The sequence below is a fragment of the Meleagris gallopavo genome, chromosome 20 (assembly GCF_905368555.1).
Source record: "Meleagris gallopavo chromosome 20, MGAL_WU_HG_1.1, whole genome shotgun sequence".
In the NCBI taxonomy this organism is placed as follows: Eukaryota; Metazoa; Chordata; class Aves; order Galliformes; family Phasianidae; genus Meleagris; species Meleagris gallopavo.
In genome coordinates this window covers 1275290-1302465 of record NC_139423.1, presented here as the reverse complement: position 1 = coordinate 1302465, position 27176 = coordinate 1275290, and the positions used below count along the sequence as shown (strand labels likewise).

Sequence of the window (27176 nt, the reverse complement as noted above, 5' to 3'; positions counted from 1 at the left end):
GGAGGGGAGGGATGGGGCTGGGTGGGCAGCCCTGGGACATGGCCCTTTGTGCTGCCCCGTCCTGCCCCGCAGGTGGGCACCGGGGTCTGGGGGGGGGGAGTCGTGCTGTATGAACAACTGCAGGCCGCCGTAGCAAAGTGAATATGACACATTTAATAATTTAAAGGAATTTAATGGAATTGAACATAAAATAACATAAAATATCATAACATAACAAAAGAAAACATAACGTAACATAATCTAATGGAGTCCCACACTATCCCAGACCAAGGTGGTGTTGGTGGACAGCCCAGGTTTGCAGGGGTTGGGCTGGGGCCGGTGCTGGTGCCCCTGGAGCACTGCCGCTGCTCTGTGCGAGGGGCCGGCGAGGAGCCCAGGGCTACAGGTGGCCTTATTAGTTGGTAATGGCCGTGTCTCCTGCCGCAACGTGGGCCGGTTCAGATGCTCGTGTTCTTGCTGAGCCCACCCAGCTTTGCCTAGCACTGGCGTTTTTGTTCTGGAGCATCCTGGCTCTCGGGCAGCTTCCTCTTTGCAGCTTGGATGCTGCCAGTGTGCTGCTCGTCCCCGCTGGTGGTGCAGGCAGGGGCTGGGCACTCGGCCGAGTGATCATCCATGTCCGGGATGTTGTCCGGGACGTCTATTTTGGGTGCCACTTCTGGAAGAGGAAGAAAATCCCCACAGGGGTAAAGCCAGCTTTCCCACACCAAATGGGTGCAAACACTCCCCCGCCAGCTCTGCTGCCCCCAAACTCACCGCTGTTGATCCAAGCCAGGAGGTCACTGATGTTGGTGATGTCCTCCGGGATCTCTGAGCTCGGTGTTGCTGCTGGAAAAGCAAGAAAATCCCCAGTGAGGCAACGCCATCTTTCCCACAGCCACCCGGTGCGGACAGCCTGCCGCCCGCTCTGCAGCCCCCAAACTCACCACCTGATTCCAGCGCTGCGGTGCTGCAGGTGAGCGGAGCCGTGGTGGGATGGGGGCACACGCTGATGGGTGCTGGGTGCCCCTGGTCCTCCATGTGCACCACGGCATTTCCACCGGGCTTCACAGCCTGCTCTAAGCTGGTGGGCAGGGTGCTGGGCACGAGGAGCCCCTGCTGCTGCACCGGAGGTCCTTGGAGGACAGTTGAGGGGCTGGGGCGGTCGGGGTCCTGAAGCGGGCAGCTGCCTGCGGGCTGCGGGGGCTGCCCACTCAACGCGGCCCCAGGCCGCAGCCCCATCGGCTGCTGGGGCTGCATCGTCCCTGCCGCCGGGGGATGTTCCCAGCAGTGGGCAGGGGCATTGGGGGGAGGCATGCCTGGCTTCATGCCGCCGGGTAGGAGCATGAGCAGGGGTAACTGCTGCCCCCCAGGTTGGAGATGGCCCACAACAGTGGGCAGCCCCTCAGGAGTGAGCTGAACAACGATCGGGGGCACCCCCTGAGGTGGCAGCTGACCCACAGTTGGGGGCTTCCCCCCACGTGGCCGCTTAACCACAGCTGGGGGCTTCCTCCCACGTGGCCGCTTAGCCACAGCTGGGGTCTTCCCCACGAGTGGGAGCTGACCCAGAACTTGGGGGACCCCCCCAGGTGGCAGCTGACCCACGGTTGGGAGCATCCCTCCAGGTGGCAGCTGAACCACAGTTGGGGGCATCCCCCCAGGTGGGAGCTGCCCCACAACTTGGGGGACCCCCCCAGGTGGCAGCTGACCCACGGTTGGGAGCATTCTCCCAGGTGGGAGCTGACCCACAACTTGGGGGATCCCCCAGGTGGCAGCTGAACCACTGTTGGGGGCATCCCCCCAGGTGGGAGCTGCCCCACAACTTGGGGGACCCCCCCAGGTGGCAGCTGACCCACGGTTGGGAGCATTCTCCCAGGTGGAAGCTGACCCACAACTTGGGGGATCCCCCCAGGTGGCAGCTGAACCACTGTTGGGAGCATCCCCCCAGGTGGGAGCTGACCTACAATTTGGGGCATCACCCCAGATGGCAGCTGACCCACAACTTGGGGGACACCCCCAGGTGGCAGCTGACCCACTGTTAGAGGCATCCCCCCAGGTGGGAACTGACCCACAACTTGGGGCATCACCCCAGGTGGGAGCTGACCCACAACTTGGGGGACCCCCCCAGGTGGCAGCTGACCCACAGCTGGGGGCATCCCCCCAGGTGGGAGCTGCACTCCCTGTCCTTGGACACCTGGTACCCCAGGCCAGACAGAAGCCTGAGGCACCACATAGGTGACATTGGGGACAGGGAGGGGTTGGACCGACACTGGCACTGCTCCGCTGATGTTGGGCTGCATTGCAGCAGTGGCCGGTGGAGGCACAAGGGATCCAGGGAAAATCGCGTCGGGTGTCGGAAGCACCGTCAGCATCCGTGGAGGAATTCTCTCTGTGGGGAAATGCCCAAATGGGCGCTGGAGTGAGATCTGGGGCACTGGCATCCCCTGGAGGGCCGCAGTGCCAGGAGCAGAAGGAGCCTGCTGCCTTACCTGCCATGCTAGCTCGAGAGTGGCAGTGGGGGGTTCCGTGACCGCTGGGGTCAGCCCCTCTCCCCTGAGGTCACAGTGCCCCTCTGTGACACGGTCCCGTGGTGTCACAGGCGTTGCTCTGTGCCTGCCCCGTCACCAACACTTGCTGTGGCTGCTCAATGCAGCCTTCCATTGTTTCAAAGGAGATGATAAAGAGGAGGGAAATGAACTTTTTGTGCGGTGATGGTGATTGGACAAAGGGGGAATGGTTTTAACGTAAAGGAGGGGAGATTTGAATTACACGTGGGATGGGATTCCGTCCCACTGCGACAGTGGAACATGTCCGAGTCCTCCTCACGTAACTGAATGCACATAAATCCATGGGGCGGACGATATCCATCCTGGGGTTCTGAGGGAGGTGGCTGATGTGGTTGCCGAGCCGCTCTCCATCATATTTGAAAAATAACGGCTGTCCGGTGAAGTCCCCGCTGACTGGAAAAAGGGAACCGTTGCTCCCATTTTTAAGAAGGGGTGAGGCCGGTGAGCCTCACCTCTGTGCCTGGGAAGACATGGAGCAGATCCTCCTGGAAGCTGTGTTCAGGCACAAGAGGTGATTCGAGGCAGCCAGCACGGCTGCACCAAGGGCAGATCGTGCCTGACCAATCTGGTGGCCTTCTGTGGTGGAGTGACGGCTTTGGTGGACGGGGGAAGGGCAGTGGATGTCATCTGCCTGGACTTCTGCAAGGCCTTTGACGTGGTCCCTCACCACATCCTGCTCCCTAACTTGGAGAGGTGTGGATTTGAAGGATGGGCTGTTGGATGGATCAGGAATTGCTGGACGCAGCCAGAGGGCTGTGATCAATGGCTCTGTGTCAGGGTGCAGGCCGGTCACAAGCGGTGTCCCTCGGGGTCGGTCTTGGGACCGGTGCTCTTCAACGTCTTCATCAGTGAGAGACGATGGCATCGAGTGCACCCTCAGCAAGTTTGTGGGGGACACCAAGCTGAGCGGTGCAGTCGATACACGGAAGGAAGGGAAGCCATCCAGAGGGACCTGGACAGGCTGGAGAAGTGGGCCCACGTGAACCCAATGAGGTTCAGTAAGGCCAAGTGCAGGGTGCTGCTGTTGGGTCGGGGCAATCCCAGGAATTGATACAGACTGGGGAAGATCTCCTTGAGAGCAGCCCTGCGTAGAAGGACTTGGGGGTCCTGGTGGACCAGAAGCTGGACGTGAGCCGGCAGTGCGCGCTTGCAGCCTGGAAGGCCAACTGTGTTCTGGGCTGCATTAAGAAGGGGTGGCCAGCAGGGACAGGGAGGTGACTGTCGCCCTCTGCTCGGCTCTTGTGAGGCCCCATCTGCAGCGCTGCATCCAGGCCTGGGCCCCAGCACAGGAAGGACGTGGAGCTCTGGGAGCGGGTCCAGAGGAGGGCACTGAGATGGTCAGAGGGCTGGAGCAGCTCTGCTGTGAGGAAAGGCTGAGGGAACTGGGCTTGTTGAGGTTGGAGAAGCGAAGGCTGTGGGGAGACCTCATTGTGGCCTGCCAGAACTTGAAGGGAGCGAATAAACAGGAGCGGGAACGGCTGTTTGTGAGGGTGGGTAGTGATAGGACAAGGGGAATGGTTTGAAACTCAGACTGGGGAGGTTTAGGTTGGATATGAGGAGGAAGTTTTTCACCCAGAGGTGGTGAGGCCCTGGAACACGTTGCCCAAGGAGGCTGTGGATGCCCCATCCCTGCAGGCATTCCAGGCCAGGCTGGATGTGGCTCTGGGCAGCCTGGGCTGCTGGCTGGCGACCTGCACACAGCAGGGGGTTGGAACTGGATGAGCATTGTGGTCCTTTTCAATCCAGGCTGTTCTATTGATTCTATGCTGGACCTGTCACCAGCGGCCTCTGTGTGTGCCTGGATATCCTCCTCGGCTGCCCCTCGCGTTGCCTCCCGTGCCTGGGCGCTGCGTGATGCCCTGCAGCCCCATTGCCCCCAGGTACCACCACGGCTCCCCCTCAGGCGTTAGGGGCTGGGAGTTGCCCCCTGGACAACGAGCACAGCCTCTGCTTCCCGGTGGGTGCTCCACAGGCCTGGCTGTTCCTGGGCACCTCAGCTGCTTCCTCTGCACCCTTCGTCAGGGGATGGCAATGGCAGGGGGTCACATCCCACAGCCGGACAACCCGGATGGGGCACTGTCAGCAGTGATGGTGATGTGGACCACCAGTGAGGAGGAGCTGCAGTTCTTGTCTTGCTGCAACCACAGCTGTGCCCCAGTGTGTTGCCCAGTGCCTCTGGTGCAGCTGCTGGGCACCGCTGGGTGCAGCCCGGCTCCGTCCTCTCTGCAGGGACTGATGGCCATGCTTGGGATCCCCCTGAGCCTGCTCTCCTGCAGGCTGGGCCACCCCAGCTCTCCCAGAATCCCACCCCAACCGTTTACCATCCCTGCGTTCCCAGTGGTGCTGCCTGAGGAGGGGAGGGGATTCTGGAGAGGATTTTGGAGGGGAGGGATGGGGCTGGTGGGGCAGCCCTGGGACACGGCCCTTTGTGCTGCCCCGTCCTGCCCCGCAGGTGGGCACCGGGGTCTGGGGGGGGTGGTTGTGCTGTATGAACAACTGCAGGCCGCCGTAGCAAAGTGAATATGACACATTTAATAATTTAAAGGAATTTAATGGAATTGAACATAAAATAACATAAAATATCATAACATAACAAAAGAAAACATAACGTAACATAATCTAATGGAGTCCCACACTATCCTAGACCAAGGTGGTGTTGGTGGACAGCCCAGGTTTGCAGGGGTTGGGCTGGGGCCGGTGCTGGTGCCCCTGGAGCACTGCCGCTGCTCTGTGCGAGGGGCCGGCGAGGAGCCCAGGGCTACAGGTGGCCTTATTTGTTGGTAATGGCCGTGTCTCCTGCCGCAATGTGGGCCGGTTCAGATGCTCGTGTTTTTGCTGAGCCCACCCAGCTTTGCCTAGCACTGGCGTTTTTGTTCTGGAGCATCCTGGCTCTGCGGCAGCTTCCTCTTTGCAGCTTGGATGCTGCCAGTGTGCTGCTGGTGCCCGCTGGTGGTGCAGGCAGGGGCTGGGCACTCGGTCGAGTGATCATCCATGTCCGGGATGTTGTCCGGGACGTCTATTTTGGGTGCCACTTCTGGAAGAGGAAGAAAATCCCCACAGGGGTAAAGCCAGCTTTCCCACACCAAATGGTGCAAACACTCCCCCGCCAGCTCTGCTGCCCCCAAACTCACCGCTGTTGATCCAAGCCAGGAGGTCACTGATGTTGGTGATGTCCTCCGGGATCTCTGAGCTCGGTGTTGCTGCTGGAAAAGCAAGAAAATCCCCAGTGAGGCAACGCCATCTTTCCCACAGCCACCCGGGGCGGACAGCCTGCCGCCCGCTCTGCAGCCCCCAAACTCACCACCTGATTCCAGCGCTGTGGTGCTGCAGGTGAGCGGAGCCGTGGTGGGATGGGGGCACACGCTGATGGGTGCTGGGTGCCCCTGGTCCTCCATGTGCACCACGGCATTTCCACCGGGCTTCACAGCCTGCTCTAAGCTGGTGGGCAGGGTGCTGGGCACGAGGAGCCCCTGCTGCTGCACCGGATGTCCTTGGAGGACAGTTGAGGGGCTGGGGCGGTCGGGGTCCTGAAGCGGGCAGCTGCCTGCGGGCTGCGGGGGCTGCCCACTCAACGCGGCCCCAGGCCGCAGCCCCATCGGCTGCTGGGGCTGCATCGTCCCTGCCGCCGGGGGATGTTCCCAGCAGTGGGCAGGGGCATTGGGGGGAGGCATGCCTGGCTTCATGCCGCCGGGTAGGAGCATGAGCAGGGGTAACTGCTGCCCCCCAGGTTGGAGATGGCCCACAACAGTGGGCAGCCCCTCAGGAGTGAGCTGAACAACAATCGGGGGCACCCCCTGAGGTGGCAGCTGACCCACAGTTGGGGGCTTCCCCCCACGTGGCCGCTTAACCACAGCTGGGGGCTTCCTCCCACGTGGCCGCTTAGCCACAGCTGGGGTCTTCCCCACGAGTGGGAGCTGACCCAGAACTTGGGGGACCCCCCCAGGTGGCAGCTGACCCACGGTTGGGAGCATCCCTCCAGGTGGCAGCTGAACCACAGTTGGGGGCATCCCCCCAGGTGGGAGCTGCCCCACAACTTGGGGGACCCCCCCAGGTGGCAGCTGACCCACGGTTGGGAGCATTCTCCCAGGTGGGAGCTGACCCACAACTTGGGGGATCCCCCCAGGTGGCAGCTGAACCACTGTTGGGGGCATCCCCCCAGGTGGGAGCTGCCCCACAACTTGGGGGACCCCCCCAGGTGGCAGCTGACCCACGGTTGGGAGCATTCTCCCAGGTGGAAGCTGACCCACAACTTGGGGGATCCCCCCAGGTGGCAGCTGAACCACTGTTGGGAGCATCCCCCCAGGTGGGAGCTGACCTACAATTTGGGGCATCACCCCAGATGGCAGCTGACCCACAACTTGGGGGACCCCCCCAGGTGGCAGCTGACCCACTGTTAGAGGCATCCCCCCAGGTGGGAACTGACCCACAACTTGGGGCATCACCCCAGGTGGGAGCTGACCCACAACTTGGGGGACCCCCCCAGGTGGCAGCTGACCCACAGCTGGGGGCATCCCCCCAGGTGGGAGCTGCACTCCCTGTCCTTGGACACCTGGTACCCCAGGCCAGACAGAAGCCTGAGGCACCACGTAGGTGACATTGGGGACAGGGAGGGGTTGGACCGACACTGGCACTGCTCCGCTGATGTTGGGCTGCATTGCAGCAGTGGCCGGTGGAGGCACAAGGGATCCAGGGAAAATCGCGTCGGGTGTCGGAAGCACCGTCAGCATCCGTGGAGGAATTCTCTCTGTGGGGAAATGCCCAAATGGGCGCTGGAGTGAGATCTGGGGCACTGGCATCCCCTGGAGGGCCGCAGTGCCAGGAGCAGAAGGAGCCTGCTGCCTTACCTGCCATGCTAGCTCGAGAGTGGCAGTGGGGGGTTCCGTGACCGCTGGGGTCAGCCCCTCTCCCCTGAGGTCACAGTGCCCCTCTGTGACACGGTCCCGTGGTGTCACAGGCGTTGCTCTGTGCCTGCCCCGTCACCAACACTTGCTGTGGCTGCTCAATGCAGCCTTCCATTGTTTCAAAGGAGATGATAAAGAGGAGGGAAATGAACTTTTTGTGCGGTGATGGTGATTGGACAAAGGGGGAATGGTTTTAACGTAAAGGAGGGGAGATTTGAATTACACGTGGGATGGGATTCCGTCCCACTGCGACAGTGGAACATGTCCGAGTCCTCCTCACGTAACTGAATGCACATAAATCCATGGGGCCGGACGATATCCATCCTGGGGTTCTGAGGGAGGTGGCTGATGTGGTTGCCGAGCCGCTCTCCATCATATTTGAAAAATAACGGCTGTCCGGTGAAGTCCCCGCTGACTGGAAAAAGGGAACCGTTGCTCCCATTTTTAAGAAGGGGTGAGGCCGGTGAGCCTCACCTCTGTGCCTGGGAAGACATGGAGCAGATCCTCCTGGAAGCTGTGTTCAGGCACAAGAGGTGATTCGAGGCAGCCAGCACGGCTGCACCAAGGGCAGATCGTGCCTGACCAATCTGGTGGCCTTCTGTGGTGGAGTGACGGCTTTGGTGGACGGGGGAAGGGCAGTGGATGTCATCTGCCTGGACTTCTGCAAGGCCTTTGACGTGGTCCCTCACCACATCCTGCTCCCTAACTTGGAGAGGTGTGGATTTGAAGGATGGGCTGTTGGATGGATCAGGAATTGCTGGACGCAGCCAAAGGGCTGTGATCAATGGCTCTGTGTCAGGGTGCAGGCCGGTCACAAGCGGTGTCCCTCGGGGTCGGTCTTGGGACCGGTGCTCTTCAACGTCTTCATCAGTGAGAGACGATGGCATCGAGTGCACCCTCAGCAAGTTTGTGGGGGACACCAAGCTGAGCGGTGCAGTCGATACACGGAAGGAAGGGAAGCCATCCAGAGGGACCTGGACAGGCTGGAGAAGTGGGCCCACGTGAACCCAATGAGGTTCAGTAAGGCCAAGTGCAGGGTGCTGCTGTTGGGTCGGGGCAATCCCAGGTATTGATACAGACTGGGGAAGATCTCCTTGAGAGCAGCCCTGCGGAGAAGGACTTGGGGGTCCTGGTGGACCAGAAGCTGGACGTGAGCCGGCAGTGCGCGCTTGCAGCCTGGAAGGCCAACTGTGTTCTGGGCTGCATTAAGAAGGGGTGGCCAGCAGGGACAGGGAGGTGACTGTCGCCCTCTGCTCGGCTCTTGTGAGGCCCCATCTGCAGCGCTGCGTCCAGGCCTGGGCCCCCAGCACAGGAAGGACGTGGAGCTCTGGGAGCGGGTCCAGAGAGGGCACTGAGATGGTCAGAGGGCTGGAGCAGCTCTGCTGTGAGGAAAGGCTGAGGGAACTGGGCTTGTTGAGGTTGGAGAAGCGAAGGCTGTGGGGAGACCTCATTGTGGCCTGCCAGAACTTGAAGGGAGCGAATAAACAGGAGGGGGAACGGCTGTTTGTGAGGGTGGGTAGTGATAGGACAAGGGGAATGGTTTGAAACTCAGACTGGGGAGGTTTAGGTTGGATATGAGGAGGAAGTTTTTCACCCAGAGGTGGTGAGGCCCTGGAACACGTTGCCCAAGGAGGCTGTGGATGCCCCATCCCTGCAGGCATTCAAGGCCAGGCTGGATGTGGCTCTGGGCAGCCTGGTCTGCTGGCTGGCGACCTGCACACAGCAGGGGGTTGGAACTGGATGAGCATTGTGGTCCTTTTCAATCCAGGCTGTTCTATTGATTCTATGCTGGACCTGTCACCAGCGGCCTCTGTGTGTGCCTGGATATCCTCCTCGGCTGCCCCTCGCGTTGCCTCCCGTGCCTGGGCGCTGCGTGATGCCCTGCAGCCCCATTGCCCCCAGGTACCACCACGGCTCCCCCTCAGGCGTTAGGGGCTGGGAGCTGCCCCCTGGACAACGAGCACAGCCTCTGCTTCCCGGTGGGTGCTCCACAGGCCTGGCTGTTCCTGGGCACCTCAGCTGCTTCCTCTGCACCCTTCGTCAGGGGATGGCAATGGCAGGGGGTCACATCCCACAGCCGGAGAACCCGGATGGGGCACTGTCAGCAGTGATGGTGATGTGGACCACCAGTGAGGAGGAGCTGCAGTTCTTGTCTTGCTGCAACCACAGCTGTGCCCCAGTGTGTTGCCCAGTGCCTCTGGTGCAGCTGCTGGGCACCGCTGGGTGCAGCCCGGCTCCGTCCTCTCTGCAGGGACTGATGGCCATGCTTGGGATCCCCCTGAGCCTGCTCTCCTGCAGGCTGGGCCACCCCAGCTCTCCCAGAATCCCACCCCAACCGTTTACCATCCCTGCGTTCCCAGTGGTGCTGCCTGAGGAGGGGAGGGGATTCTGGAGAGGATTTTGGAGGGGAGGGATGGGGCTGGTGGGGCAGCCCTGGGACACGGCCCTTTGTGCTGCCCCGTCCTGCCCCGCAGGTGGGCACCGGGGTCTGGGGGGGGGGGTCGTGCTGTATGAACAACTGCAGGCCGCCGTAGCAAAGTGAATATGACACATTTAATAATTTAAAGGAATTTAATGGAATTGAACATAAAATAACATAAAATATCATAACATAACAAAAGAAAACATAACGTAACATAATCTAATGGAGTCCCACACTATCCTAGACCAAGGTGGTGTTGGTGGACAGCCCAGGTTTGCAGGGGTTGGGCTGGGGCCGGTGCTGGTGCCCCTGGAGCACTGCCGCTGCTCTGTGCGAGGGGCCGGCGAGGAGCCCAGGGCTACAGGTGGCCTTATTTGTTGGTAATGGCCGTGTCTCCTGCCGCAATGTGGGCCGGTTCAGATGCTCGTGTTTTTGCTGAGCCCACCCAGCTTTGCCTAGCACTGGCGTTTTTGTTCTGGAGCATCCTGGCTCTCGGGCAGCTTCCTCTTTGCAGCTTGGATGCTGCCAGTGTGCTGCTGGTGCCCGCTGGTGGTGCAGGCAGGGGCTGGGCACTCGGTCGAGTGATCATCCATGTCCGGGATGTTGTCCGGGACGTCTATTTTGGGTGCCACTTCTGGAAGAGGAAGAAAATCCCCACAGGGGTAAAGCCAGCTTTCCCACACCAAATGGTGCAAACACTCCCCCGCCAGCTCTGCTGCCCCCAAACTCACCGCTGTTGATCCAAGCCAGGAGGTCACTGATGTTGGTGATGTCCTCCGGGATCTCTGAGCTCGGTGTTGCTGCTGGAAAAGCAAGAAAATCCCCAGTGAGGCAACGCCATCTTTCCCACAGTCACCCGGTGCGGACAGCCTGCCGCCCGCTCTGCAGCCCCCAAACTCACCACCTGATTCCAGCGCTGTGGTGCTGCAGGTGAGCGGAGCCGTGGTGGGATGGGGGCACACGCTGATGGGTGCTGGGTGCCCCTGGTCCTCCATGTGCACCACGGCATTTCCACCGGGCTTCACAGCCTGCTCTAAGCTGGTGGGCAGGGTGCTGGGCACGAGGAGCCCCTGCTGCTGCACCGGAGGTCCTTGGAGAACAGTTGAGGGGCTGGGGCGGTCGGGGTCCTGAAGCGGGCAGCTGCCTGCGGGCTGCGGGGGCTGCCCACTCAACGCGGCCCCAGGCCGCAGCCCCATCGGCTGCTGGGGCTGCATCGTCCCTGCCGCCAGGGGATGTTCCCAGCAGTGGGCAGGGGCATTGGGGGGAGGCATGCCTGGCTTCATGCCGCCGGGTAGGAGCATGAGCAGGGGTAACTGCTGCCCCCCAGGTTGGAGATGGCCCACAACAGTGGGCAGCCCCTCAGGAGTGAGCTGAACAACAATCGGGGGCACCCCCTGAGGTGGCAGCTGACCCACAGTTGGGGGCTTCCCCCCACGTGGCCGCTTAACCACAGCTGGGGGCTTCCTCCCACGTGGCCGCTTAGCCACAGCTGGGGTCTTCCCCACGAGTGGGAGCTGACCCAGAACTTGGGGGACCCCCCCAGGTGGCAGCTGACCCACGGTTGGGAGCATCCCTCCAGGTGGCAGCTGAACCACAGTTGGGGGCATCCCCCCAGGTGGGAGCTGCCCCACAACTTGGGGGACCCCCCCAGGTGGCAGCTGACCCACGGTTGGGAGCATTCTCCCAGGTGGAAGCTGACCCACAACTTGGGGGATCCCCCCAGGTGGCAGCTGAACCACTGTTGGGGGCATCCCCCCAGGTGGGAGCTGACCTACAATTTGGGGCATCACCCCAGATGGCAGCTGACCCACAACTTGGGGGACCCCCCCAGGTGGCAGCTGACCCACTGTTAGAGGCATCCCCCCAGGTGGGAACTGACCCACAACTTGGGGCATCCCCCCAGGTGGCAGCTGACCCACAGCTGGGGGCACCCCCCCAGGTGGGAGCTGCACTCCCTGTCCTTGGACACCTGGTACCCCAGGCCAGACAGAAGCCTGAGGCACCACGTAGGTGACATTGGGGACAGGGAGGGGTTGGACCGACACTGGCACTGCTCCGCTGATGTTGGGCTGCATTGCAGCAGTGGCCGGTTGAGGCACAAGGGATCCAGGGAAAATCGCGTCGGGTGTCGGAAGCACCGTCAGCATCCGTGGAGGAATTCTCTCTGTGGGGAAATGCCCAAATGGGCGCTGGAGTGAGATCTGGGGCACTGGCATCCCCTGGAGGGCCGCAGTGCCAGGAGCAGAAGGAGCCTGCTGCCTTACCTGCCATGCTAGCTCGAGAGTGGCAGTGGGGGGTTCCGTGACCGCTGGGGTCAGCCCCTCTCCCCTGAGGTCACAGTGCCCCTCTGTGACACGGTCCCGTGGTGTCACAGGCGTTGCTCTGTGCCTGCCCCGTCACCAACACTTGCTGTGGCTGCTCAATGCAGCCTTCCATTGTTTCAAAGGAGATGATAAAGAGGAGGGAAATGAACTTTTTGTGCAGTGATGGTGATTGGACAAAGGGGGAATGGTTTTAACGTAAAGGAGGGGAGATTTGAATTACACGTGGGATGGGATTCCGTCCCACTGCAACAGTGGAACATGTCCGAGTCCTCCTCACGTAACTGAATGCACATAAATCCATGGGGCCGGACGATATCCATCCTGGGGTTCTGAGGGAGGTGGCTGATGTGGTTGCCGAGCCGCTCTCCATCATATTTGAAAAATAACGGCTGTCTGGTGAAGTCCCCGCTGACTGGAAAAAGGGAACCGTTGCTCCCATTTTTAAGAAGGGGTGAGGCCGGTGAGCCTCACCTCTGTGCCTGGGAAGACATGGAGCAGATCCTCCTGGAAGCTGTGTTCAGGCACAAGAGGTGATTCGAGGCAGCCAGCATGGCTGCACCAAGGGCAGATCGTGCCTGACCAATCTGGTGGCCTTCTGTGGTGGAGTGACGGCTTTGGTGGACGGGGGAAGGGCAGTGGATGTCATCTGCCTGGACTTCTGCAAGGCCTTTGACGTGGTCCCTCACCACATCCTGCTCCCTAACTTGGAGAGGTGTGGATTTGAAGGATGGGCTGTTGGATGGATCAGGAATTGGCTGGACGCAGCCAGAGGGCTGTGATCAATGGCTCTGTGTCAGGGTGCAGGCCGGTCACAAGCGGTGTCCCTCGGGGTCGGTCTTGGGACCGGTGCTCTTCAACGTCTTCATCAGTGAGAGACGATGGCATCGAGTGCACCCTCAGCAAGTTTGTGGGGGACACCAAGCTGAGCGGTGCAGTCGATACACGGAAGGAAGGGAAGCCATCCAGAGGGACCTGGACAGGCTGGAGAAGTGGGCCCACGTGAACCCAATGAGGTTCAGTAAGGCCAAGTGCAGGGTGCTGCTGTTGGGTCGGGGCAATCCCAGGAATTGATACAGACTGGGGAAGATCTCCTTGAGAGCAGCCCTGCGGAGAAGGACTTGGGGGTCCTGGTGGACCAGAAGCTGGACGTGAGCCGGCAGTGCGCGCTTGCAGCCTGGAAGGCCAACTGTGTTCTGGGCTGCATTAAGAAGGGGTGGCCAGCAGGGACAGGGAGGTGACTGTCGCCCTCTGCTCGGCTCTTGTGAGGCCCCATCTGCAGCGCTGCGTCCAGGCCTGGGCCCCCAGCACAGGAAGGACGTGGAGTCTGCAGATGGAAACGAGCCCTCCCATGTCTGACTGCTGTGTGAGCACTGTCTGGCTCATATCCCATCTTCACCCTTTTGGACTATGGACAGCTTTAATTACAGCCTATGCCTGTGTTGTTGGGGTGCTTTACATGTTGTAGTTAGGGCATGTGCCAATAGCAAGCATTGTGGCATGGGCTGGAGGTGATCCTGGCTTGGCTCAGCTCAGCTGCTCACCAAGTGAGCAGTGCAGAAAATGTCACATCATTTCCACCCCTCCTTTCCTAACAGAGATGGCTCTGAGGTCCTGGGTGGTGTGTTGGACTGCAGGGAGGGCAGTGATGGGCAGCGCTGCCTGCAGGGCCACTGCTGGGAAACAGGAGAAACGTGAGGAGCAGAAAAGAAATGTGTGCATCTTTTTCAGATTGCTTACCCCAGCATTAAAACATCAAAAAGTTGTTCCCCAAAACACATGAAATTTTAAAAGACACTTCTTTTTTTACTATGTAAAGCTGCTGAGTTTGTGCATACTGTGCAGTAATCTCTCTCCAGCCAGCAGTACTGAATGCTGACATTTGTTAATAAAGCTGGATTACTTGTGGAGTAGATGGAGTCGAGAAGACGGGGTATTAAAAACCAGCTGAAAAAAAACAGTGCATTTTCTTGGGCAGAATCATGGAATTCAGTACCATTTTATTGTTTGTAATCAAACCACAGAGCTATTGCAATGCAGTAGGCAGTGCCACAGCCCTTGTGCCAGGCAATGCCAAACCAGGCTTCCTTAAGAGCTGCAAAACCATTTTAACCAGACAGGCTCAAAATTGGCCATTGCACTTTCTTTTTTTTTAATTGAAATTTATATTTCATCACTCACAAGAGACATGAAAAATCAATTCCACAATACATATTTTTTAAAGCAACATATAATTGCTTGCAAATAGGGACTTAGACCAGAAGTGCCTCCTTCAATTATACAGTGACGGTACTACAGAATTAGAACACAATGTATATTACTTTCTTGGCAAATCAATAAAAAATAAATAAACAAACAGCAGTAGATTGTGCTCATGTTGATGCCAAGTCCACTCCCAGAATGAAGTTTTATAGGTCTTATAAAAACCAAGTTTATATGATGGCATTTTAATTAGAACAGCACTTGCAATGCCGCTGTGTATTTATGTAAATTGTTGATCTCTGTGGACGGGACAGCCAGGCTGGAATTGCTGCTCCTGCTGGCACTTTCTGTAGCTGTAAGAGAGCTGCTTTCTCACAATTTGGGCTTCTGTGAGAAAAGATGAGACAGGAAAATGGAGCTGGGAGTGAAGATTGGGTGAGAAATACTGAGATTTAGATGTTTTTCTTTTCCTCTCCGAAAACAGAAGAAATAAAAGATATTTAAAAATATTCATTGTGACTGACAACAGAAATTTGGGACGGATCTCGTAACACTCCTCTTCCAATCTTTGAAGATATTTATTTCACTTGCAGTGTTTCACTTTTATTTCACTTTTCATTATACACAGAAGTTTGGAACAAATGTCATTTAGAATGAAAAAAACAAAAAACAGATCTTTTTTAAAATCTGACAAGATTTTAAAGAGTTTATGTCTGTTTGCCATTAAAGGTGTGATTCAAGTTTGTCAAAATTATCTTTTCTCAGAAATCCTTATGTTTCAAGAAACCATCATTTACCACCTGTAATAAATGATGGGAGAAGTTGGAATCATAAACTCATAGAATCAATCCTTAGAGTTGGAAGGAACTTCAAAGGCCATCCAGTCCAATGCCCCGGCAGTGAACAGGGACATGCACAGCTACACCAGGTTGCCCAGGACCTAGTCCAGCCATTCAATGTCTCCATTCAACTCTGTGCAACCTGTTTTGAGCACTTTGAGCTCTGGTGAAAGATAACATATAACAGCATTGCATTTGGTATACTTTATCCAGAATTTGAACCAAAACTTCATCCTAGGTAACGGAGTCCAGATCTTTGAAAAGGTCTCCTCAGCTCTACTGGGAATTGATTCCCGTTTCCTAAGAAAATAATATTTCTAGTTCTAGTCCTACAGATGCACCTGGTGATTATTTTGTTATAGTAGAAAGTAGCAGTGTGCAGGGTTGAGTGAAAAGATGCATTTGCACCACATTAACAGACAAGCGTTTCATAGACTCATAGCATGGTTTGGGTTGGAAGGGACCCTTAAAGGCCACCTGATCCAACTCCCTGCACTGAACAGGGACACCCACAGCTCCATCAGTGCTCAGAGCCCCGTCTGAGCTTCACCTTGACCTTCAGCCACAATGTCATTCAGAACAGCCAGGCAAACAAGAGAGGACTCTTCTGGCAAACCCAGTGAATCCAGGTCGTTGGATGTATTTTGGCCTGAATTAAACATTCTAACTTCAGGCGTCAATCTAAGATTTTTCACTGGGTTTATAGAGAAAAAGAGATTACGATAGGATTCGGGAAAATAGATATTCCCATGGGCATCTGCTATTTCCCTTGCCCTGTAGCCTCAGGCACCTGCAGAGCTGATTGTATCTGCTGCTCCTGACTTGCAGAGGGCAGACTAGAATTTTTTCCACAAACAGGTGGAGGGATTCAGGATGGGGCAAAGATGGGACTGGACAGAAGTCTCAGAAGAGGATCCTGATGGTTGCAGGTCAAGAAAAATAGCTGATGAAGTATAGAACCTCTTTGGAAACGTATCTTCTCTGAGATGTTTTGGGCATAAGACATCATTTAACAAACAGTTGCCCCCTAAAAACAAGCACAGTAGCCACCAACACATCTTCTTCTTCTCAGAAAGAGTGGTGATGCACTGGCACAGCTGCCCAGGGAGGTGGGGCAGTCACTGTCCCTGGAGGTGTTCAAGAACTGTGGATGTGGTTGATGGGCATGGTGGGGTGGGTTGGGGTTGGCCATGGTGACCTTAGTGGTCCTTTACAATTTTCATGATTCTACAATTCTGAATAGCCCTGGAAATATCAGTACATCTTTCCTGGGGTTTTGAACTGGTAAACTATCAGATTCACTCCGATCAGCCCACTGTGATGTGCAATTGAGGCTCCCTACATTTGGGAAGTTTCCTTGGCTGACACTGTGGACCAGCTCACACACTGGGGGGCAGGAGCTGCATTACCCACCAACCTCACAGAGCTACTCCAACACCTGCAGTTCTGTCATGTTTTGTGGGTGCTGGAAATGCTCAAAACTTTGCCTAGCCCATTCCAGTGCCTCTTCTGGCAGCAGCACTCCATGCACTGGGAGTTATCCAATAATGAGAAGAGCCCTTTCCTGAGTGTAGGGAGCATGCTGAAGTGCTTTCTCCTCTAAACACTCTGTCTGCCCCTCTTACAGTGAGAGTTGCCTTTCAGGCCAGTTGCATAACAGGCGAGGTGCAGATTTAAATGTACAAATACCTAGACAGGCAGAGTGGAAATCTTGCAATATTTGATTAACCTGAATTATTTGCTTTCATAAACAAGTAGGTTTTGAAGATCTCTCCAGGACTGCAAACGATTTTGGCAATTATCTCAGAGAGATAATTACAGATTTCAAAGGAGGATGCTCTAACAGGGATAAGGGAGGATACAAGGTGACCTACTGCAGTAATCCACCATGAAGATTAGGGAGGAAGACATCAAAAGGAGCTGGGTTTATTGATGCAATTTCTATTAACAGGATTAGTGGTGATAGCAGAAAACTACCCTAGAAGGAGACATCTCAGAGACATGGAAAGCGTGGGTGTATTTACTGTTCTGGAACCCATCATGTCTTTAGGCACCTCCACCTGGGAGAACTCAGCACCACTCTTCAGTCCTCTTCCTCCAGAGGAATCTCTGCAGCTCCACAATGGTCTGGCTTAGAATAAGTGATGAGGTGCTCACCACACTGTTCATTTTCTTCTGTCAGTCCTGTGGTCACAGGGAGTCTTCCTAGGGAAGAGATGTCATGAACACGTTTCTGTAGTAGAGTTTTCCATAAAATGCCTGAGAAATGTCAGCTCTGTTGGTTTGCAGATTTCCCGGGTCTGCTCCATGTACCTGTGTGCACTCGTTTGTCCTTCTAGAGGCTTTAATGAAGGAAAAAGTGCCTTGTGTTTTCTTTTGTTTTGTTGAGCTTTGGAGGGGAAACCATAGAAGCATAAAATCCTCTTGGCTTTTCAGGAGAGTGAATTGATAGAAAGAAGAACTGCCTCGTTGGAGATGTCCACGTGTGGGTTCTTGGCAACTGAGGGATTTTTTAGCCATTCATGCTGTGCGTTCTCCTGCTAACTAACAACAACTCTTATTTTTCTACTAGTGAAGCTGAGTGTGAACACACATCTCAGGCCCACACATACTAATTTTCTTTTTTCCTATGGCAGACCCTTCTAAAAGTACCCAGCAAAGCAGTTCCTGCTATTGGAACTCTGGCCATAAGGTTATGAAATGCCAAACACGATCCAGAGGAACCTCCACCATGCCTTGGCTTTCCAATCTGTGCTTCATAGTAAAACTCCCAACAAACAATGATGAGAACTGTAATTTATTTCAGTCTAAGATATTAAATTTTTACCAATAATTCCATTTTTTTTCCCCTTAGAATACTTGAAAACATCTGATAAAACACATGAATCATCCTCAGTTTAGGGTATGGTCCCCCAAAGCAAATATTGATTTAGGGATATGGTGTTGTGCTCAGCGAGTCTCTGATTAAATTTCCAGATTCTGTGATGAAATGTAAATGATAGATGGCAAAGAATAAAGGTGTCACTGTGGGAAATGGTCAATACATTTCCAGGATAGGTTTATGTAGAGGGAAAATTGACTTTTTAAATAATAAAAATTTTCACAAGCTGGTGAAAAAAAAAAAAAAAGTGCTATTGGAAATTGCTTTGATTTCAAATTTCTTTTCTTTTATCTGATATCCTCTGAACAAAAACTCAATTACTGTATGAAAAAACATACATAGTTATTTCTTTCCTACTGCTGTCCCTGTGATGTTGTATTCTAGATTAGAGACCTTTGCCAAAAAGCCTCAGATAGTTCCAGCAAGGAAACAAGTGACCCCAAATTCCTCCCCACCTCCAACTTCAAATTGGCAAGAAAATGTCCAAGGGACCTTAACAACAATAATAAAAGTGACAAATGGGTTTGCCTCCTAAAAAATATCACCAAAACCAAGCAGAGTCCAGAATGGCCATTGATGGGTGGGACAGTCAGCTGAGATGAGCTTGCTGCTTCACCCAAAGCTGCATCTGCTGAAAATGAGATGAAATGAGCATGGCTGTGATCTGCACCCCAGCAGAAGGAGAGGTCCAAAGGCTGTGTGGTTGGTGGGTGGATGTTTGGAATGGATGATCCTGGAGATTTTTTCCAACCTTGGTGATTCTATGACTTTATCTGTGCCCTCCCAGTGCTGTGCTGGCCCTTGGAATATTTTGGTGACAGTCTCGCAGGGGCTCAGGGTGCAAAGACAGTACCTTCAATATCTTCCACTCATCACACCTTTTTCCATCTGCAAGGTCACTGAGCACTAATTCTGAGAAGTTATTAACAGAGGAAGTGTGTAAAAGACACCTCTTGCACACTGTCTGTCTCCGGGATGCAGGGACAGACAGACAGACCTGCAGGGCTGCTCCTCTGGGCCCCTACAGTCCCTCAGGAATCAGAGCTCATGGTCCTTGGAGGTCTAGAAATAGTTCTCAAGGAGGTTTAGAGATTTGGGGTCTGGTTTTTAGAGGTCAGCAAGTATAGGGAGTGCTTCCTTGTACATAGATCACTCCAAAAGCGATGCTTCCTATTTATTTCCACAGAATCTACAACAGATACAAAGAGCACAATAGCACTGTTGGATAGAGCAAATTCTCAGCTACAAAACACTAATTTTCAGTACACCATTAGCTTCCAGCCATGAGTAAAGAGCCTGCACGCTGTGCTTGTAGATGTCTTTACCAGTGGAAGTGACCCAACGTCACTGTCACCACTGCTGAAATGTACCACCCACCACTTCACCGTGCTAACATCCATGCCATCCTTTCAGCAAGTGTCGATGAGTGTCGGTGGATGCAATTGTTTCTGCAGGGAGGAATTCAGTTCACCTCCTCAGGTTCATCTGCACTGCCCCTCTGTTGCCACATGTCAACAACACATAATGGGATATTGGTGGGAAGGTTCAACCCTTACTGCCATCCCACCAACATCCATCTCTGATGCTGTGGGCCAACATCATAAAATTGGAGGCATTACTTTTGGAACAGCCTTTGTATATCACTAAGGTCAGTTTAGAAGGAGGAGATTTCACCTCCTGCAGTACCAAGTCCAGTTGCAGGATGAGTTTCCCCTCCAGCTGCAAACCAAATATAGAGATGCAAACAGACATGCTGCCAGCCTCACATCCAACTCATCTCTCCTGCCTGCTGCATTGCCTGCACTGGGAGAGGAGCTGCTAAGAGCAGCCGCATTGCAGGAGCTGTGCAGATCACCTGGCATCAGCTCAGGGCAGAATCACATGTGCTCGGTGTCACCATCCCACCCCATCGCCTTGTTGGACCCCTGCGCCCCTCCCCAGACCTGCATGGAACTGACTCCCTTGTGCTGATGTGATACTCTGAATAATTGATGGTCCAGTTTGCTGACTGAATGAAAAACTGCTTTTTTGGGTCAATTCAAAATGAAATTCTCTTTTTTTTTCTATTTTCTTTTTTTTTTTTTTAATCTTCCTTGAACCAAGTTCTGAAAAAGAAGCCCACAGATGAGCATATTCAAGAGTAAATCGAGCATTTTGTTTTTGAAGTTCAGTTAAAACACTTTCTTGTGTCCTCTTTGGTTAAAAGAGGCTGAAGAGGAACGAGGGGAGAATAAGGAGATAAGAAATGACCAGGTTATGTCCCTGGAACCTGAGGCTCCGTGCTTGGCCACCCACAGCCTGGGCTTATGTGATGTGACCTTATCAGCAGTGTGGTTTCCTGCAAAACTGCAAGGCACAGCTGAGCTCCACAGCATCCTTCACACCGACTTAAAGCCTTGTGAGAGGAGCCTGACGAAAAGGATATAGAAAAGATGGGTTGAAAGGGCACATGCATGCAATTTCCCTCAAGGGTTTTTCCAACAAAGGAAAAGTCATTGCTTCTGCAAAGAAGGGCTTTAAGGAACAGGGTGTTCAGGGAGGTTGTGGGTGCCCCATCCTTGGAGGTGCAAAAGGCCAAGTGGGATGGGCCCTGGGTATCCTGGTTAGTGGTTGGCAACTCTGTCTATGGCAGGAGACTTGGAATTAGGTGATTTTTGAGGTGCTCTCCAACACAAGCCATTCTGTGATTCTATGATTCTGTCAAAGAGATGTGCTTCCCTCTCCCTGAAACAAGACAAACACTAAGCTGAGATAAGATGTGAACTTAGAATTAAAGGCAATAAGAGAAGACAAAAAACAGAGTTAGCTGTTATTTATATCCCATTGCAAAGACTCCTGCTGAGTTTGGTGCTGAACAGACACATCATGAAAGGCCTTCTTGCTTTTATACCTAAATAAAGATTCCTGCTGCATAAGAACCCAAGAATATTGACCCCCTGAATCACACTATAATGGCATAAATATTGGTAATCATTGAGGTAAACATCAAGGTTTATTGACCAAGGTGCAGTAACCATCTAGGTTTACAGAACCAGAGGGCACAGCAAATCATGTTTCATGAGACAGGCTGTCAGTGCAGACTTTTATCACCCATCTGATCCGGCACTGCCTGCCTCGAGCTTTCAGGCACAGGGACATTTTTCAGGCACATCCCCTCCCCCAGAGCACTTAACCCACTGCTGGAGCTGCTCTGGCCATGGCCGAGCCCATTCCCCCTCGCTGCCCCATGGCCACATGCCCTCACAGCTGTATGCTTTTCAAACACTCTGTGTGATATTCACTTACCTATTTACATGCTGTTTTGGGAAGCTTAGATAAGCTCCACTGCACACTTCGCTTGTGTGTACACATAGGAAATAGTTCTGGGTCATAAGCTGTTATCTCTCAGAGCCCAAGCCAACCACCAGTGACTGAGACAATTCCAAGGGAACATTTTCCCCAGGCACTTCATTTGATAATTGTCCACTATGGGGTTCCTCATCTGTTATTAGGCCCTGTCTGGACCAGAAGCCAAGCTGGGGAGGGTCCTGCTGTGATCAGGTCTGGTGCTTTCAGTTAGCAGGGTTCCAACGTGATTACCTTTTCTGAAGTCTTTCCTGCTCTGAGCTGACATTCCTGCTTGTCACAGCTCTTCCCAGGCTCTCACCACTCACACTCCTCTTACTCCATATAGGAGCGGGATATGAGGATGCCTCAAAGCCTCCCACATCCCTCCTCCATCCAGATGCTCACATGCATTTCCTGAATGTCTAAATATCATTCTGCAGAGCGTTTCCTGTCTCACTGGTACTTTTTCAAGTCTGAGGAGACAGAGCACAACGAGAGGATCTCTGTCACTTTGCAGACCCAATCCTGAAGCTGCCCAAACACATACATAACTGTATAAGTGGTGGCTGCTCTCAGCATCAGGTATTTCATTTCCATCCACAGCCTCTGATGACAGACTGGTCACTATGGAAACTCTCCCAGCCTCCTTCCTTCACCTTCCATTACAGATTGTCACTATCTGTTTGCCTCCAAGGGCAGAGATCCTGTGCAGAGGTGTTCAAGAAGTTGGCCTGGGAGGTCTGGGGCTGCTGAAGGAGGAAAAGAGAGGATGCTTACATGCCTGGCTTCCCTCCCTGCTATACGGCCATCCTCCCTGCAAGAGAAAAAACCCTTCTCACTTAATGCAGATTCAGGAAGGGCCATGAATATTCAACAACCCCCAAACAGGAAAGAGGGAAGCACTACGAAATTTCAGGTTGAATATTAAGCAATAATTCCTATTAATTAAAATTAGACTCCAAGGATTGGAACAGAGATTGTAGATGGAACCGAATGAATACTTAGCATCTCTTATTCCTACGATTCAAATACTCATTGAGCTGTGTAATATTTGACTCTGACTGTCCAGAGCAGTAGTTTGAATTTAAAATATATTATGAGAATCATGCAAGAAGTGGCAGAAACAGTCTTATTATGGCTAATACTTATGGTTAATACATACTGCTTTGTGCAGAAAAAAATAAAAGGTCCCAGATTTTTCTGTTGGTTTTTAGAATGCTTTCCTGCTAGTTTTGTTTTCATTATTATCATTATTATCATTAATTTTATTAACATTTATTAATATTATTATCATTATTTTCATTATTATCATTGCTAATATTGTTATTTTTACTTATTTAGTTGTTTTCTTACAACTTCTACACAAGAATTGTTACTGTTATTCCCCACATTACTCATTATGTAGTATGTAATCTGCTACCAGTTACTACATAGTGTCTGGGATGGATCCTTCAGTGAGGACAGATTCAAACTTCTTTCACTGCAATCTCTTTCTCAACCATGTATTTGTAAATCTGCAGAAAGTAGGAATTCTGCACCACAGCAGAACTTTCTTAGTTGCAATGATTTGTCCTTGAATCAGCCCAGAAATCTGGAGGTCCAGCTTGCCATTCAGGTTGTATAGCCTGCAGAAAATTATAAAATATTCAGTGTTTCTTTGCTTTTGCTGTAATTTTTTGGGGGCATTCACATTTGCCCTGCAGTCAGCATGGAGCATAGCTCCCAGTGCACCGCAAGGACCCAGCAGGATATGTCCTTCAACTGAAAGGTTTAATGTGAAACACCTTTAGACAGTTCATTGGATACCAGTCTTTTAACTGTTGTTAGCTGGGCAAGGCCCAGAGCATTCCTACTCCCGCAGACGGTGTAGCACAGCATAACTGAGACACAGGATCAAGGCTTCTGCTGAATCACGTGTCTTGAAGGTACGTGGACATCAGATGTCATTTTCATCCATTGCAATCTCAGAAAGATTTCACCTGTTTGGCCTCTGACCCTACTTTGGTGCAGGCTGACAAGCCATGAGGAGAGATGAGTGTTGAACTTGCCATGGAACAAAAGCAGAATTAATCAGGCGAACCTCCTTGCGTGTATCTCCTTTTCTCAAGTGCTGCCAAACTACATCTCAGGTATGGAATTAATGAGATGACTTCGTACTGAAATCACATTTACTTCCATCAGCCCAGCTCAGCCTCACAGCATGTGTGGTACCACCAGTACAGGGCCAAATCCCAGCACAGCAGAGGCAATGCCTGGGTTGGGATGCAAAACCTTTGCCCATTCTTGAGTTTGAAGATCTGCCTGCACGCATGTTATGAGAGCTGGGTTACGATGGGTTAGCTGGCACTGTGGGGGTGATGCAGGGTCCCTCTCTTGCAGTGAAAGCCTCTGACAGTCCTATTCTCAAGTTTGGACTTATTCTGTTGAATTGACCCCAAATCTGTTTGAGGGTTTTCATTAAACACAGGCAGCCTCCCCTTGAAAAACTGCTATTCCTGTGGTGAGCAACACACAAATGGTGTACCTCTGTGTTAACTGGTCTGTGGTCCTTCCCGTGAGACATTCAGTTCCAGTGGTGCAGAGTGTTCCCATTCAGACAAACTGGTAATCTTCCCAGCAATGGCTGCAGCAAAAGACCCTGCTGCCAGAGCTTGCTAAAAGATGCACGTCCAACCCTTGAACTTGTCTGCTGCAACTCCCACTCACAGTCTGCAAAGCATTTTGAAAGCTTTTGTGAAAGCTGGTTAAGATCAAAGAAATTTGGTTGCATAAATCATAATATTTCTGGAATACTAAACTGCAGAAGAACGAAGGCAGCATTGTAAATGGGCAGAAATGTAAATGAGGAAAGTTGAACAGTTTCCCCAAATGGGCCCATCTCACGCTCACCAACCTCAGCCACCAAATGGCAAGGGCTGTGCTCACAGTTGAGCAGCAGTGAGGGTGCAGTGCTGTAGCTGGGCTGAGAGGGAATCCTGCTCACTGTGCCTGCAGGTGGCCTTGCAGGCTGCTGTTTAGGCCCTGCTAAAACAGAACTATGTATTAGCATGCTGGATGCTCTTGTGGAAAAGGTGACCCTGCTGCACTGAGCCCACGGGATTGACTTGATGTCTATTTAACATGCTGAACCTTTACCAAGGTGGTGATCCCTCCCATCTCCCCAGCACTGGTGAGACGCATCTGGGTCCAGTGATGAGCTCCATAGGATAAGGGACATAAGGATATCCAAAGATAAGTCCAGAATAGGGCAGGGGGGATGACTGAGTGCCCAATGGAAAACAATTTCTCAGCAGATCTTTAGTGCAGCGCTTAGTTCTTCAGAAACGATATGGATTTACTGGTATGGTCTAATGGTGCTCTGCATCCATTTCTGACCATAGCAGGCAATAATAGTGTCACTTCTACAGGATTAAAGCAAATAATTAACTTGAGAGCTCTCTTAGATTGGTACTTCAAGTAGATAATAGAGAGGTCATGGAGCTGAGCAGCAGATTACAAGCAAAAATGCAGTATTATTAATCCCAGATGTAGCATCAATGTTTTACCTGTCAAATCACTTTGTATTACTATTTTGACTACCTCCTGAAAGCTAAAAATGCTCCAGGCAAACCCAGGCCACTAAGTTGTATGTAATAATGAAACATGTTTTGGAAAAATCAGTGATCTTAAGAACTGAGGATGTCTTAATAATTATCAGGGCTGTTCATAAAGGGACCAAAAGAGTTATCCTAGACATGCAGACATCGGTGTGTAGGTATCAGCTGAAATCATAGAGCCTACATTTCTCATATTACCTACCCTTTCTGTGGGCTCTTTGCTGACCATCTGTTTAAAACTGGTTAACTCCAAATTCCCTCTAAAGTCATAGCTGCTCCGCACATTTCTACCAGAACCCTGTCAGACTTTGTCCCTCCATTAAATTATTCTTCTGTAGCAGGACAAAACCAAGAGCTTTCAGAATAAAGAACACAGAGGAACAGTTAGGATACTGGGAAAAACTTCTTCCCCAAATAGCGGTTGAGCACTGGCACAGGCTGCCCAGGGAAGTGGTGGAATCCCCATCCCTGGAGGTGTTCAAGAAACATAGAGATGTGGTATTGAGGGATATGGTCTAGTGGGCAATAGTGGTGGGAGGTGCGCGGTTGGATTTGATCTCAGAGGCCTTTTCCAACCTTAATGATTCTATGACTCTATGATTTTAAGAGACAGGGTGGGATCAGCCAGGTCTCCCATTGCATTGAGGAGATGTGGCTGCACTGCAGTAAGCACTGCATCCTGAGCTCTTCCAGCCCAACCAGCAGCCTTCCTCTGCTCTTGGAGCAGCTGTGCTCGAACACACAGGAGCCAACCTCCATGTTCTTTATTGAAGGTGAATAATCTCACCATGAGACTTGAAATACTGTCTCTGCTCAAGCTTCAGCTCTCTTTTCCCCTGATTTTTGTCTAGAAATCCCATCTAGGTGCCAAGACGTGTTTCCCAATTAGGAAAGTGTTGACATTGGTACTTTCCCACAAGCAGCATTAGTTTAAAGACATCTACAGTTTTTGAGGGAAAGCTGTTTCTGGAAAGGCTCAGTGCTCTGCTGTGACCCTGCACCCTTCTGTGAGCCATCTGGGTGACATTTCCTCCCATGTGCTGGGCCAGCATCATCCTTCTGTCTCCGGGCAGAAGGTGCTTCGTGCCTCCATGCAGTCCTGCAAGTGACCGTGCTCTCTTGTCAGAGCACGCAGATTTAATTTGTCTTCCACAGACCTTGCTGATAATGATCTGCATACAAAGATTCATTAATAGGGCAACACACGATTTGCCCACATTAAGGAAAATGAGAGCAGAGTTGCTGTGTGTCGGTTACATTTGCATAGGCTTTGAGACCATTTTACATTTAATTCACATTCCTACTGAGGACATGTGTGGATCTGCAGAAATGCAAATGCATTGGCTTTTCTTTTCTACAGGGGTGACTTTGTGAACTCAGAGCTTCCCAGAGCAAATATCATGCCGTTACAATCAGACACCCCAGCAGAACTGTCTGAATGGGAAAAGAGTAGCTGAGAAGCAGAGATCACCTTTTGTCTCTGGTGAGAGGACAGAAAACCATTAAAAACAATCAAATCTGAGAAACAGAACAGGAAATCAAAACATCTCTTGCAGTGTCAGAATAGCCCACTGAGAGGCTGCGGTGTGATTGAGTCTTGAGGGATCTTGTCAGCAAGAGTTCGACAATTTCCTTGACCCAGTGACCACTTTGCACCAGACCACATTCCTCAATGAGACAGTCACTGAAGCAAAATCCCACTTCAATTCCACCAGCAGAAAAGAAAAAAAAAAATGAGAAGAGGAGCTGGTCTGGCTTCAGAGAGACAGAGATATATTAAGGTAATTGCTGAACTTAATACCTAAACCTGACGAAAGGCAGAATTCACAGTTCTGCTTTGAGCACACACTGCACAGTGGGTTAAACTCTACTACATTGTGCTGCAGTGCTGTTGATTCAAGCAGGTATGTTTGGCGTGTTCAAATATATTAGGGCTGATTTGAGCCTAATTTGTCCAGGCTGATCTGGAGGACTATCTTCAGGACTGGGGAAGATGCATCGTGATCAGATCTCTTGATGTAGTGCAGCACTCAAGGTCGTTCAGGTTTATCTGTGCTGTGACTGCAATCTCTGCGTGTTTCATCAAAGTGTTTTCACACACTTCTTTTCAGCACCCAGCAAAGATCCTGGGCTCCCCTCGCTTT

At 52.5% G+C, this 27176-nt stretch overlaps 4 protein-coding genes across 5 annotated transcripts in view; 1 reads left to right on the top strand and 3 right to left on the bottom strand.

Annotated features, from left to right (window-relative positions):
* Window positions 1–27176, top strand: part of SHISA6 (shisa family member 6) — a 234628-nt gene that overhangs the window by 118675 nt on the left and 88777 nt on the right. The gene's annotated exons all lie outside the window — the stretch shown is intronic.
* LOC109370513 (uncharacterized) lies at window positions 278–2276 on the bottom strand. The gene is made up of 6 exons (XM_085240273.1): window positions 1989–2276; window positions 1762–1931; window positions 1549–1726; window positions 924–1446; window positions 754–825; window positions 278–655 (listed from the first exon to the last, which is right to left on the bottom strand). Exons 1-6 carry the CDS (start codon window positions 2274–2276, stop codon window positions 477–479), a joined length of 1410 nt encoding a protein of 469 aa, XP_085096399.1. The 3' UTR covers window positions 278–476.
* On the bottom strand, window positions 5399–7198 carry LOC146543051 (uncharacterized). Its single transcript, XM_085240473.1, has 3 exons — window positions 5845–7198; window positions 5675–5746; window positions 5399–5577 (listed from the first exon to the last, which is right to left on the bottom strand). The coding sequence occupies exons 1-3, from the start codon at window positions 7196–7198 to the stop codon at window positions 5399–5401; spliced, it is 1605 nt and encodes a 534-aa protein (XP_085096599.1).
* Window positions 10322–11941, bottom strand: LOC146543050 (uncharacterized). The gene is made up of 3 exons (XM_085240143.1): window positions 10768–11941; window positions 10598–10669; window positions 10322–10500 (listed from the first exon to the last, which is right to left on the bottom strand). Exons 1-3 carry the CDS (start codon window positions 11939–11941, stop codon window positions 10322–10324), a joined length of 1425 nt encoding a protein of 474 aa, XP_085096269.1.

Coding starts and splice junctions, on each gene's coding strand:
- LOC146543050 (XM_085240143.1), bottom strand. CDS start 11,941: ATGCAGCCCAACATCAGCGGAGCAGTGCCAGTGTCGGTCCAACCCCTC. Junction 10,670..10,767: donor CACAGCGCTGGAATCAGGTG/GTGAGTTTGGGG, acceptor TTGCTTTTCCAG/CAGCAACACCGAGCTCAGAG. Junction 10,501..10,597: donor CCTGGCTTGGATCAACAGCG/GTGAGTTTGGGG, acceptor TTCCTCTTCCAG/AAGTGGCACCCAAAATAGAC.
- LOC146543051 (XM_085240473.1), bottom strand. CDS start 7,198: ATGCAGCCCAACATCAGCGGAGCAGTGCCAGTGTCGGTCCAACCCCTC. Junction 5,747..5,844: donor CACAGCGCTGGAATCAGGTG/GTGAGTTTGGGG, acceptor TTGCTTTTCCAG/CAGCAACACCGAGCTCAGAG. Junction 5,578..5,674: donor CCTGGCTTGGATCAACAGCG/GTGAGTTTGGGG, acceptor TTCCTCTTCCAG/AAGTGGCACCCAAAATAGAC.
- LOC109370513 (XM_085240273.1), bottom strand. CDS start 2,276: ATGCAGCCCAACATCAGCGGAGCAGTGCCAGTGTCGGTCCAACCCCTC. Junction 1,932..1,988: donor GTCAGCTGCCACCTGGGGGT/GTCCCCCAAGTT, acceptor ATTGTAGGTCAG/CTCCCACCTGGGGGGATGCT. Junction 1,727..1,761: donor CCTGGGGGGATGCCCCCAAC/AGTGGTTCAGCT, acceptor GATCCCCCAAGT/TGTGGGTCAGCTCCCACCTG.